Source organism: Pteropus alecto, unplaced genomic scaffold (assembly GCF_000325575.1).
Source record: "Pteropus alecto unplaced genomic scaffold, ASM32557v1 scaffold13, whole genome shotgun sequence".
Classification (NCBI taxonomy): Eukaryota; Metazoa; Chordata; class Mammalia; order Chiroptera; family Pteropodidae; genus Pteropus; species Pteropus alecto.
In genome coordinates, this window is record NW_006434373.1 from 712,963 (window position 1) to 726,372 (window position 13,410).

Here is a 13,410-nt window from a genome sequence, read left to right on the forward strand (position 1 = left end):
GATAAAACATGACATGAGTTTTGAGCATTTGATGGAGCATAGAAAAAGATACCTTATTTGTCTCTGATGCTTACAGTATTATTTGAACTGCACTGGTATAGAATTACATTTCACTCTTATTGAGCTAGGCACACTCCTTAGTTCTAGAGTGAATTATGTCATAAATGCCATTTATGAGTTTTCAACTTTTAGATAAAACATGCAAATTTTAATTATTAAATAAACACAAAAGTAATCCGATGAGAAAGAGTTAAAAAATATGGGGCAAATATGGGCCCTAACTTCCCCCTTTTCATAGAAGCACATACCAAAAGGCCATGACCTTCTCTCCACATTGCAGTACACTTCAGGCACTTGGTCACTGCCCATCACTCACTGGCAGTTCTCTGTGCTGCTCCAAGTTACCACTCTTGATCCACTTGGTCCCTGTCTTCCCAGCTTTGATCTCACTTCAGCCCCCTCCCTATTTCTTTATATCCCATAATTGCTGATAAGAGCTTCCTCCACTCACAATTCTTCAGCCCCATGAAGAGCACAGACCTGTTTACCTCCCATTTACCCTCATAGGGGCTGATTTCCAGGGTTGGCTGTCATAATCGGCCCTCCATCACACTCAGTTCACTCACCCTTCCAAGGACATACTTGGCTTTGGCTTTCACCTGTTCTCACTCCTCCTACCCACTGCTGCACCCAGATATCAGGCCTGGGGTGGGAGGCTCTCTCCTGTTGTACCTTCCCGGGTCAGTCTGCCTCTCTACAGGATGAGGATGCCACCCTAACACTTGCAAAATTGCTGAAAGAGCTTGTCTCAGAATGCTTGGATTCCGCTCTTTCTCCAGCTGTTTCATTTCTCTTGAAATCTCGGTCTGTACTCACTGTATTTATTCTGCTCCCATTCTCTTAAAAACTCATCAAGAACACAGCCACACTTATCTCACAGGTTGTTGGTCTCATTCATACTAACTTTTAGTTGTGCGTACTAAAATATATCAAAATAGTCTTATTTTTATCCAAAAATTTACCAGGCTTTTAAACTTTTCCCCATGTAGACTTTTAAGAATGTCATTTGTTGCTTATTATTTTTAAAAAATGGATCTTAACTTTTTGCATTCTGAGAATTTAAAAAAAGTATCTTACGTTTTCTTGTATTTATGCTTTCATTTTTTAAAACACTTCTATCTTTGACCACTTGGAACTTATTTTAGTTTAAAAAGAGTATAAGCTAACCTTGCTCTTTTTAAGGTGGTAACCCAAAATTTCCCAACATTTGTTGAAGTTTCCCTTTCTCTGACAAGATGCCCTTTTATGCTACACATTCCTGTATTTGGTTTATTTATGGACTCTATTTGGTTCAAGATTTACTTATGTGCTCGCAGCATGCTGTTTCAATTATATTGTGTTGTGATAGGTTTTAAATCAATTTCTGGCTATTCTTGCCTATTTGCTTTTCTATTTAAACTTCAGAATTACCTTGTCTATTTGAGTTTTAAAGGGACATCTGACATCTTAAGATACTGCATAGATAAATGTAAAAGCCCACACCTTTCAGTTATTCAGGTTTTCTTCGATTTCCTAAGTCATTTAAAAATGCTTTTCATATAGATATTTTCTTGTTACTAGGTATTTCATTATTTTTTGTTGCTATTGAAAAAATGACATTCCACTATACTGACTTTTCCATTTTGTGTTCAATTAAAAACTTACTGAATTATTTTTTCAGTCATAGCTTTTCAGTTGCTTCTCTTAGATTGTTTGGTAATAATCATTTATCTGAAAATAATTTCATCTCCTTTCCAATTTTATAGCTTTTTTCTTAAGTGCCTTTTCCTTTTCAATAATTTCCTCTATACTACTTGTTTTCACCACATTCATCTTTAACTGTAACAAACATTAAATGATACTTATAAGTAAGAGAATGGATATAAACAAACACGATAGGAAGTACAGTACATGTTGCTCTTAATCACCATGAAGTCAGACCAGTCTGCCGATGATCAGGGGTAGTGCTTTGTGAGAGACAAGGACAGAATCGTTCCTGGAGTGGGTAACGGGTGTTTGCTCTGCTCTGGTTCTCTGTCTGTTATACTAGTCATGAATTCTAAGCTGCTTAAGAATTATGAGGAATGTGTAGTTCACATACCACAAAGTTTTATCAATGTAATTTTAAGGCCAATTAAACTAATTTTATTCAGAGTAAGTCTACATTAAATTACAATATTAATCTCTAGAGACAATGAACTTAAAATATTAGTAGAAATCTATTTGGCTTTTTATAGATTACATATTATAGAATTCACAAATTAAAATTTACGAATATAAAATGATACTTAAAGAGTGAGGACTTTCATATGGAAACCCATGTCATATTTTAAACACGCATGTTTCAAAAAGGCAGACTCTTAATAATTTAGCACAAAATCAAATTATATAAACTTGGTATATTCCAGAAAATATTGCTTTAAACACTTATACCATGATCAAAATTCCTTTGGTAGTTTTTAATTAAAATGAAACATGCTATTATGTAAAATATAAAGTACTTTTAAATGTTATCATAAAAATATCTTTGTTATAGTTACCATACTAACATCATCATCTGCTGTTCATCCTCACCCATACATACACAACATGAAACCAGGTGCCAACGAAATCCTTTTAATCTTTCGACAAAATAACCTCTGCTTCACAATATCAAGACTTTAAGTCTCCTATAAAACATTTTACAGTGGTTATAGCACAGAGAACAACAACTGTCCCTGCACATGACTGTAAAAACAAAACCAAACTTTATTATAGCAATCATACAAATACTGCAATTAAAAAAAAATCAAACAGCAGTTACCCCAATGCAAAAAACAGGGACTGCTAGACTCAATCTTAGAATGGTAAACACAAACACACTATCCCCTCAACCTTAAACAGAAAATTCACAAATAATTCAGTGGAAATAAAAGACGCTGATGGGTTCACTGCATCTAACACATCAGACCCGATGTCCTCTTGGCACATCAGAGATCTCACTGAGAAATCTCATTATCGAAAAATCAGTCATCAAAGTTTAAAACTTTTTGAAAATAAAATGAAACAGATGCCAGTATTTAGGTTGCATAATCGATTAGCCAGTTTTTAGCACTGACTGTTTCTTCCTAATGTTCACCAATTAAGGGTTCTTGTTTTTAATCTAAGTGTTCATCAACTAAGATAGCTTATCTCCAGGAATACCTAAGTAATCTTTGTAGCTAAAGAATGCAGCATAGAGGGTCTTTTAAATTGTGCATTCATGATCACACACACAAAACAAACCAAACTTTCAGGTTTTTTTTTGCCACAAGAACAACACCTTACAAAGGAACCTCATTTAACCAATATCTTCTTGTCCAATCCCGAAGTCATTTTGCACAGAGCAATGGAAACAATTTAAATGCCTAAAAGAACAAGAGGAAGAACTGGAGGGGGAAAAATACATATGACATTTGCAAATCTTTAAGCCTTGTGAAGGGTTATCCAAGAATCATCTCCTTTCCTTCTAAGCCAAAGTATCTGTGCTGGCTCAATCCCAGAAAGCCCAGGAAACAGCACAAAAGCGTTTCACTGCTCTGAAGATACATTCCAGTGTCTCATGGAAGGAAAATAGCTGACCGACACGTCAGGCCACGTAGTGGTACTGATTTGGATTGTCTTTGTCTCTCTCCATATAGTCTCTGTCTATAAGAGATTCGATTCTCTTTTTCAAATCTCCAGGCTAAAAAAGAAAAACAAATCCCCACAATTATAGTGGCATTAAAATTACAAACACAGGAGAATATAACATCATGCATGAAGTATGTGATTATAATTATGTACATATATTACATATATAAGTATACGTATTTATAAATTAATTATAAAATGAATAGACTAAAACTCCCTACTTCAAAGACAATGTTAACATTATCTCTTGATCAAAGTGTTTCCATGTGAATTTACTGTCAAAGCAGGGCTTCCTGTGGAAAATGGAAAACTTGTAAAATGTAAATACATTATTTATCATTAATGAGTACATAAGCACGGCAGATCATTAGGTAACACATTTTTGTTTGTTTCAAAGGGAAATCTGATAATGTCTCAGGGCATTTTCATTTGTTAAGGACATTTTCCCCTAAGTAACAAAACTATATTTTATTATTATATATTAACTACATATGCTATATTTATATAGTAAAACCACAAATCTTGAGTGTTCCTTTGCTAAAAGTGGATGACTGAATTGACATGTCCACATCATGACACGCTTGCCCAGCTGTGCTGTTAGGAAGCATGCCTATTACTGACATTTGAGCAAGCTTTTCCCTGTATAAGGGTACATTCTATCTTCCAAACAGCACGACTTTCTATTCAGTGATAGATAATACATCTTACAATATGTGGCTGAAATCCAATTACCTATCAGAGCAGTACTAGGTGCCATGGCTGTATGCACACCTTACTTTCTAGTTGGTCTCTTGTTTAATTGCTAGGTCTCTCATCTGCAAAGGGGAAAATCAAACTCACCCTGGCTATGGTAGCAAAGAATGGTGTATGAAGCAGTGTTGCAAGACTGTGCAGAGCACTACGGAGCACATGTTGCCTCTCGAGAATACAGGAGCCCAATATTTGCTGAGGTAGGATGCCACTCCCATTTCAGTGTCGACTTATTGGTCTACCTCAACTGACTGCCTTGGTGAGGAGGGAGGGTCAGCTGCTCTTTTATCGAACTGAGCAATACCCAATCAGGGCACCTCTACACTAAAAATACATGCAGCGGGTTCAGTCATTGAAAGGCCAGGTACCATTAGAGTCCCCTACTTTTTAGGTGGATAAATATGTTTAAGAGCTTTTCATGATGCTTCCTTCATTTATCCTATACTCTACATATAATTAGGACAGTGACTCTCAGTCCTGGAAACACATATGAACTGAAACATTTTAGGGTAGACTTTTTATTTAACAGCAACAAGGACATATTACTGAGGTAGAAAATGCTTTGTGGCTTATAAAATGCTGAGTAAATTAGTTGTTAGTATGATTTCCTTAAAATCCTGTAATATAACTGAACTGTTAACTACTAAGAATAAACATGTCCAGATTTCCATGTAGTACCTTCTTCTTCCCTTCTTGAAAATATAAGTACAACATCCCTACAAGTGAGAATTTTAGGTATCTATCATTCCTACAATGGCGATGACGAACATTTGGTATAAAGTCCCTATCATCATCGGCCAGTTTTCTACATTTAGTGTATACATGAAGGTAGATTTTTGTAGCAAATTATCATTTATAATGTAGAATAAATAATATGATTCTGAAAGTAGTGTGAATCGGACATACTTAATGGTTTTGCTCAATACTACAGGTTTAATTAGGCTAATATACATTTACCTTTACTGGAAATTTCAGCTGATTATATAATTCAGAAACTAGAAGATTATGACCAAGAGTTTTTCTCATCTTCATTATTCTGACAATAGCAGCGTCAATCTGATACTGTCTGTCCTGAAACACTCTCTCAGTGGTGCTGACTTGTTCTTCAACCTGCACAGAAAGAAAAAAGTGAAATGTAAAGATATATTTTAGTATTAATTATTTCATATTGTTGAGTTTGATAAGAAACTTTTGATGCAAAAAAAGGCCAACTGGATGAATCTTGTTCTGTTATGCATTTTCATTTGCTCTAATAAAACCTAGCTTCCCAAAAACAGTGCAACTTCAGTACCAAAACTTGAAAAAGAATCTAAAAAGTTATATTTCTCTTATAAAAATGCTGTAAAAACCCCATGTAAATCCTATATAATCCTGGATTAAATCCAGTAGCACAGTAAAGAACACAAAACAGAGCATAATAGCCATCAGGTTTTATTTGATGTATAAACATTGCTCAACATTAGGAAACCTACTAATGTAACTGAGATCATCACAATAATTTCAAGGTTAGATTATATGATCATCTTGATAGATGCTGTAAAGGCATGATAAAGCTGAAAATCTATTCTTTATTTAAAACAAACTTTAACATAGAAGGAGTAATTAAAAAAAAAAGAATCTGAACATGATAAAGAGCTGTCATTAGAAGCAAATAGCAAATACTGGTAACAACTTTATGTTAAAAAGCAACCCAATGGAGTCTGCAGATCAAAGGGGATTGGGGGAGAGGCAGGTTTGCTCATGTATGTAAGTTAAGTATGTTTCAGGAAGGGAGGGCCATGCTTTCATCATATTTTCAAAGGGAACCATGACCCAGTAATTCCAGGACAAGGATTTTATACTGAAGAAACAACTTATTTTCCACTAGGCAGAAATGGAAACAACCTAAATGCCTTTCAACAGGGCACTGCCAGGCTCTTGCAGGTTCACATGGATTCATATAACGGATTACTCTGCACCCATTAAAAACGAAGTCCTGACATGGAAAGAGGCCCATGATAAAGAATAAGAACATGTTACAAAATGGTACATATAAATGGCATATGAGAGTAATGAATTAAAAAAAATATGTATATCACAGAAAAAAGCTGCATGAGTACAAATATGGCAATAAGTGGTTTTCTTTGGGGGAAAAAGATGACAGTCCCACTTTAGAATTATAAGTCCAAAATTTTATGCCCTTTAATCACTCTCTTATAAAGTCCTAATAGTAAAAAACATGGATCAAAGGATATGTCCATTTAAATCTTTAACAGATATGTCAAACTGCCCACTAAAAAAGGTGTACCAAGCCAAACATCTTAAAAAATAAAACAAAAAAACCCCCCAAAACATAGAAAAGAATGTTTTCCCATATAATGTCAATCCTGGATATTATCAAACTTTTAAACATTTCCCAAATTGATAGACAAGAAATGGAATATCTCTTTAATTTGAATTTTATAAAAATTACTGATGCATCTTTTATATACTTACTGGTCTTTTGTATTTTTGTGTAATCTGAACATATTTTCTAACTGGTAACACAATCACTGTCTACTGCTGGAGGTGGAGAAAGTCTTGTGATACCACTCAGATCAATTAAAGCTGTCCTTGTGTTGTCTGAATTGACCTTACTCCTTCAAAGGCCTCTCCTCACTCATTTACATGTTCAAGGAAGACAGATGGATACCCTGTAATATATATGGTTGCCAGGGGTGCACCTGCCCGCCTGGCCTATATGTTTGACAACAGCCCAGGGGTGCAAAGGCTTTTGCATTAGGGAAGGACTGAGGGTAGTGGTCTAGAACCTGCTCTGGACACAAAACTTGAGAATCCAGATGCTCCATCTGTACACAGGTCACAGATACAATGTCAGTAGGCCCATGACACAGCCCTCACCTCTTCTACCCCAGGAACCTGACTGAGGTCAAGGCTGACAGAATGGCTGAAATGTGCTGTGCAAAAATAAAAAGACAAGTCACTGGGGTTTGAAAACAATATGTCCTCTCTGAATCTGGGAAGATCTGATTTATCACACCATTTCTGTGAACAGGAATAATTCTTAAATGCATTTCTTTCTGATTTTCATTCCTACTGTAAATATTAAGTTAATGAATGCTACATTAAAATAAGTACTCTTATAAAAACTATATATTCAAATTAGATACTTTAGAAATATGCTTTGGAACTCTTACAGTCAAGAAATTACTACAAAAACTAATCATTTCTTGCCGAATACTCTATAAGTAAAAAGAGAAAGTTTACACATACTGTTTCCTTCATCTGAATTTGATTGATCTTTATTCGAAACAACTTGTGCTTGAATTCTCCATTAAAAATGAATTTGTCTCCATCTTCTACCTCCTTTCCTTTGGGACTTTTAATCAGAACTCGTGCTTTGCCACAGGCCAGGGACTGTAACGTTCTTCGTAATTCGCTGTCCTCTGAATGGGGAGAAAATGCAGGTACAGGTTAGCATTAAAATGAACAAGACACTTAACAATAATGAAAGAAACCACATGCTCAAGTGTGATGAGCAGAAACCAAGTCTACATCTTCTCTTGAATGAATAAATGTTATAAAAACAAGATGCTCAGAAACCATGCATTCATGAAGAGGGTTTTCATACCTATCCCAGTGGCCATTTTTATATCTTCGAAGCTGAATCCGTCCCCTTCGTTGAACATGAGAAGCACCAGAGTCTGGAAGAGGGACACCTGGAACTCCTTCTTTCCCTTAGAAAAGAAAATAGACATATTATGTGTGAAGCTATGTTTGCATAACTGGAAAAATTTAGGAGGCTTCTTTTAGCTCTCAAACTTTGGAGGTGGGTAAGAAATTACTAATTAGCCACCAAATATGAAGAAATTATGTTACTGATTTACACAAGAATAAAAAAACTTGGTATTGCCTTAAAAATTCTCTTGAAATATTTTTTAAAGTCGTAAAAAAGTTCTTTAGTTAATTGTGTTGAACAAGAAGGGGTTATTATCTGAAGTCAAACTTTGCTGACAGATATCTAAGAGTAGCACCCTTATGTCCCATTTTTAGCCTGCTGAGGTCCTCTTCATGGTGGGAATGCCACTGGAGTGGGTGGACAAAGCATGAAAAAGCAGTGACAAAACTTGTACGGACAGAGAAGCTGGCAAAAGATGCAGTCAGCATCGTTGTTAAAAGAATGAGTAATGAGAATAAGCATAATCGTAAACTGTCAGACTAGCTTTCCTGTGATGTACATGATAAATGCAAATCTAGCTCATATAATTCCTCATCTCTATTAAAAAAGTCCCCACTGCAGAGACTGGCCACATGCAATTAATTCTGGGTGAATGACAAAGCACCCCATGTGAGTGCTTCATCCTCAGGCCTAGCCACGGAAGGCAAGAACTGTCATTGTGATCATTCTGCAGAGGTTCAGTTGTGAAGTTGACAGTAAGGGGATTGTAATATCTTAACACTCATAATAGCTTAAAGACTAGTATGTGTAGTTTTATGTATGTAACCCTGCGCAATAACACACAGCGAAATATGTATGTATGATATATATAATTGTATATATAGGTACACAGAGTTGACCTTTGAACAATATGAGGTTAGAGGCACCAACCCCCATTCAATTGAAAATCGTGTATAACTACAGTCAAACTGAAAATACAGTTGACCATTAAACAATATGGGTTGAACTGTGGAGATCCACTTTACTTTTTTTTGGAAAAAATCTGCATATAAGTTGGACCTGTACAGTTAAAACCTGTGTTGTTCAAGGGTCAATTGTATAATTTATGACAGGGTATAATTAATATATTGTAACAGGATAGCAAAATAGAAATTTTGTAATGTTTTTCGCTTAGTGTACATAATTGAATTTTATTTACAAAATTAAAGCTAAATGTGACTATGAAGGGACTGTTTTGTGATATCCTTCTTCATTTAATCAATATATTGTATACATTTCCCCTCTTAAAATTTCCCCTCTTTATAACAGCACGGCAACAAATATTCTAATTTATTAATCTGTGACAATGTCTTAAGGCGAATTCCCAGAATTGGAACTACTGCGACAAAGCATGTGATTTGAGAAGTTTTGAGATTGCTAAACTGCCCTTCATACAGCTCATGTACTTCCTCCAGCAGTGGGCGAGAGTTGCTGTTTCTTTTAGTTTTAGCTTTTATCAACTGCATAGTCAAAAAGTGGTATTTTATTATATTTTAATTTGCAAGTCTGAGATTAGTTCTATTTTACAGATATTTTTCTGGATTCTATTACCTGTGAAAATGTCTACCTCTCTAGGACACTGCGGTTTAGTCTTGCTTTTTTGAGTTGCCTCTCCACATCCTTTGCTCTTTTTCAATTAGGTAAATGCTTTTCCATTCTTATTGATTTCTTATTGACTGGAATATTAATCCTTCAACTGTTTTAATTTTATTAACTTAGAAAAGCCTGTGCTGAGTTATACTGAATAAACTTTTTCTTTTTTTGCTATCAAAGTTCAAACATAATTTAAAAAAAATCTATTAACATACTTACAAAAATAAAAATGAAACAAAAAACTTACTTCCTTAAACTCTGCTTTTAAAACAGCATGTCCCAATGTAGTTTGCCATTGAAGTTTTCGACCACTGTGCTTTCCAAGGTAAAATGTCTTAAACACTTCCTGAAGTTTGATCATCTGTCAAGCACAGAAAAACAACAAATTTAATTATGCTAAACACCATTAATCTAGAGAACCACATATTGTTAAATTTACAATGTTTTTATAATTCTTCACAGATGAATAAAGAGATTAGTTCTGTTTTACAGATATTTTTCTGGATTCTATTACCTGTGAAAATGTCTACCTCTCTAGGACACTGGGGTTTCCTCTCACACAATGTGGTAATGCTTGGACTGGGGTTTAATGTACAAACAGGTTGTATTCTGCAGTCTCCACATCCCACACCTGGGCTCCCCTTGGCCAGTGGCATATGGAAAGAAGACCACAGAGGCTGTCCTCAGATCAGTTAGAGACACTGTCTGAAGCCCGCCTAGGTGTACCCTGCCAAGTCTTAGCTCAAGTTCTCACTGACTCCTAACTGCTCTAAGGGACTTGCACTGCCTCATCCGTGAACTATGAACTATGGTAATGGCAAGGCCCCTGCATCACACTGCAGCAAGGGATAATATAAAACACCCAGGATGGTGCTTGTATAGGAAGCACAACATAAGCTAGTTATTATTTTCACCGTTATTTTCTTGGAGGATTTCTTACATTTTCCAAACTTTCTGCCATTTTTTATTGTTGTTACCTTACTTTTAGGTTCCTGAGCTGCTCCTTCTCCAGGTGTCTCCCTACTTTCCTACTCTTGCATCTGTTCTTGTTTAGGGATAACTTATTTCTCTGACAGGAGTTTCAGTATATGTGTTCTTATGCTCTACAACTGTTTCTCTAACTTACTTTTGCTCATAATTTCTTTAGTTCCATTCGCATGTCCTTCACTCTGCACCCAGATCACCAATGGTCTGTGTTCCTAAATCCAACAGCCCTCAGGCTTCATTTTGTGAGATGATTCCTCTTAACAGCTTCTCACACAGCTGCCTCCTCCTACCTCTTGGCATCTGTGACACACGTCGCTTAGACTTCCCTATCTCTGTCTGGAGTCCATGTCACTCCACACATGCTGGCATCCCCCAAATCCTGTATGCCTCCCATTTTGCACTCTGGTCATTCCCTTGTAAGTGTCCTTGGCTATGTCCAAGATCTTCCTAATAGTAAAATTCTTCCAAGCCCCTTTCTTCTGGAATTTCTTGACTGTACTAGCCTGTCCTACGCCTCCCTCTCCTGGCTCTCCATGGTCCCTTCCTCCATTTCAGCACACTGTTTTATTCTCCTAGGCTTTCACACATGTTTCTTCTATCAGACCTGAGAACCCACCTCCCTACCCATTTTTCAGAACTACTTCCTCAGAGAAGCCTTCTCTGACCACTCTTAGCTCTGACAACATTTACAGCAATTTGTGGATCTCTCCTCTAGACAGAGAGCTCAAAGATGGCAGAATCAAGTCTGAGATTTTCATTTCTGTACACTCTGTACTAGTAGGTGCTGAGTGAATAAATAACACCTGCTGTTCCTGGGTCTGATGCACCCTTTTAGTGCCTTTGCTTCTGCTAAAGTAGTGCCCTCTGTTAAAAATGCCTGTCAGCCCCACGTCTACTTGGCAAACCCCTCTTCAAACTCAGCTCAACAGACATAATTACCCAACTCCATTACCCAACTCCAAAAATATCAAATTCCAGGCATGGTATCATTTCATTTCTATGTATTTTAGTGTATGTCTAAAATGACTCTTTTAGAAAATGTTATCTATTATACCATAGCACACCTAAAAATTAAAAGCCAATAGTGTGATAAAACTCTTAATGCACACCTTTCCTAAAAATTATTTCCTGACGTTAATTCTTAAGAGTGGTAACAATAATGACCATAATAAGGTAGCAGCCACTAACACTGGGTGCTTACTATGTGCTAATTACCATTCCAGGCTCAAAATGGATCACAGAGCTAAATGTAAGAGCTAAAATTATGAAACTCTTAGAAGAAAACATATGGGTAAATTTTCATGACCTTGGATTTAGCAATAGTTTTTTACATATGACACCAAAAGTACAAGTAACAAATAGAAATAATAGGTTAATTGGACTTTGTCAAAAGTAAAAACGTGTGCAAAGGACACTATCAAGAAAATAAAAAGACAACTCCCAGAATGAGAGAAGATATTTGCAGATCATGTACCCGATAATGGGTTCTATATATAGAATATATAACGAAGTCTTACAATCCAACACCAGAAAGACAACACAATTTAAAAAAATAGGCAAAAGATTTGAATAGTTCTTCAAAGAATAAATGGCCAATAAACACATGAAAAGATGCTCCACATCATTAGTTATTAGGTAAAAGCAAATCAAACCAAAATGAGATACCGATTCATACCCGCTAAGATGGCTGTAATCAAAAAAATGGAAAATAACATTGGTGAGGATGTAGAGAAATTAGAACCCTTCTGTTGCTAATGGTAATGTAAAATGGTACAGCTACTGGAAAACTATAGTAGCTGCTCAAAAAGTTAAACAGAATTATCATATGATCCAGAAATTTCTCTTCTAGGGATATACCCCAAAGAACTAATAGCTATTCAAACAGTTGTATACTCATGTTCACAGCGGCATTATTCACAATAGCCAAAAGTGGAAACAACCCAAGTGTCCATTAATGCATGAATGGATAAATGAAGTGTGGTATACCCATATAATGGAAAATTATTCAGCCTTAAAAAGTAATGAAGCACTGACACAGACTACAACATGGATGAACCCTGAAAACGTGCTAAGTGAAAAAAATCAAACACAAAAGGCCACGTATTATCTGATTTCATTTATATCAAACTTCTAGAATAGCCAAATCCATAGAGAGTGGATTAGTGGTTGCCAGGGGCTGGGACAGTCTGTGTGTGTGGAGTTGGTGGGTCTAGGATGGAATGGGAGTGACTGCTTAATGGGTCCAGGGTTTCTGTTTGGGATGATGAAAAAGTTTTGGATTAAACAGAGGAGATAGTTGTATAACTTAACTGTACACTTCAAAAAGGTAAATTGTAGGTATATTTTACCACCATTAAAAAAAATACAATATGGTAGGCCTTAAACATCTTTTGCTAGAAAACAAAAAATGCAGGTGGTATGTTGAAAGGATAAGAAACCATCTGAAAAGTGCTCCCACTAGCCAAATATGGGACAATTTGAGTATCACATAATAAATTAAAATCTATGAGTTCATACTGATAAAGACAGAAAAAAAAATTAAGTAAATCAATGGGGTTAGAAAGGAAGGCTCTTAAGAGTAGAATGTGATTTCTAAATATAGGGAAATGATGGAGCTAGGAAAAAAAAATCACTGTTCATCAAGGTAAAAATGGACTCGGGCAGGAATTAATGAGTCTGATAGGGAAATCAGA

At 35.9% G+C, this 13,410-nt stretch overlaps 1 protein-coding gene across 1 annotated transcript in view; it reads right to left on the bottom strand.

Annotated features, from left to right (window-relative positions):
* Positions 1-2,158: 2,158 nt before the first annotated feature.
* The window catches only part of CUL4A (cullin 4A), a 46,926-nt gene continuing 35,674 nt past the window's right edge, over positions 2,159-13,410 (bottom strand). Inside the window, exons 16-20 of the mRNA XM_006909349.3 lie at positions 9,978-10,091; positions 8,051-8,156; positions 7,693-7,865; positions 5,398-5,550; positions 2,159-3,742 (exon numbers count right to left, since the gene is read on the bottom strand). Of these exons, the coding sequence (XP_006909411.1) occupies positions 3,647-3,742; positions 5,398-5,550; positions 7,693-7,865; positions 8,051-8,156; positions 9,978-10,091 (642 nt within the window). The 3' untranslated portion in view covers positions 2,159-3,646. The remainder of the gene's footprint in view (positions 3,743-5,397; positions 5,551-7,692; positions 7,866-8,050; positions 8,157-9,977; positions 10,092-13,410) is intronic.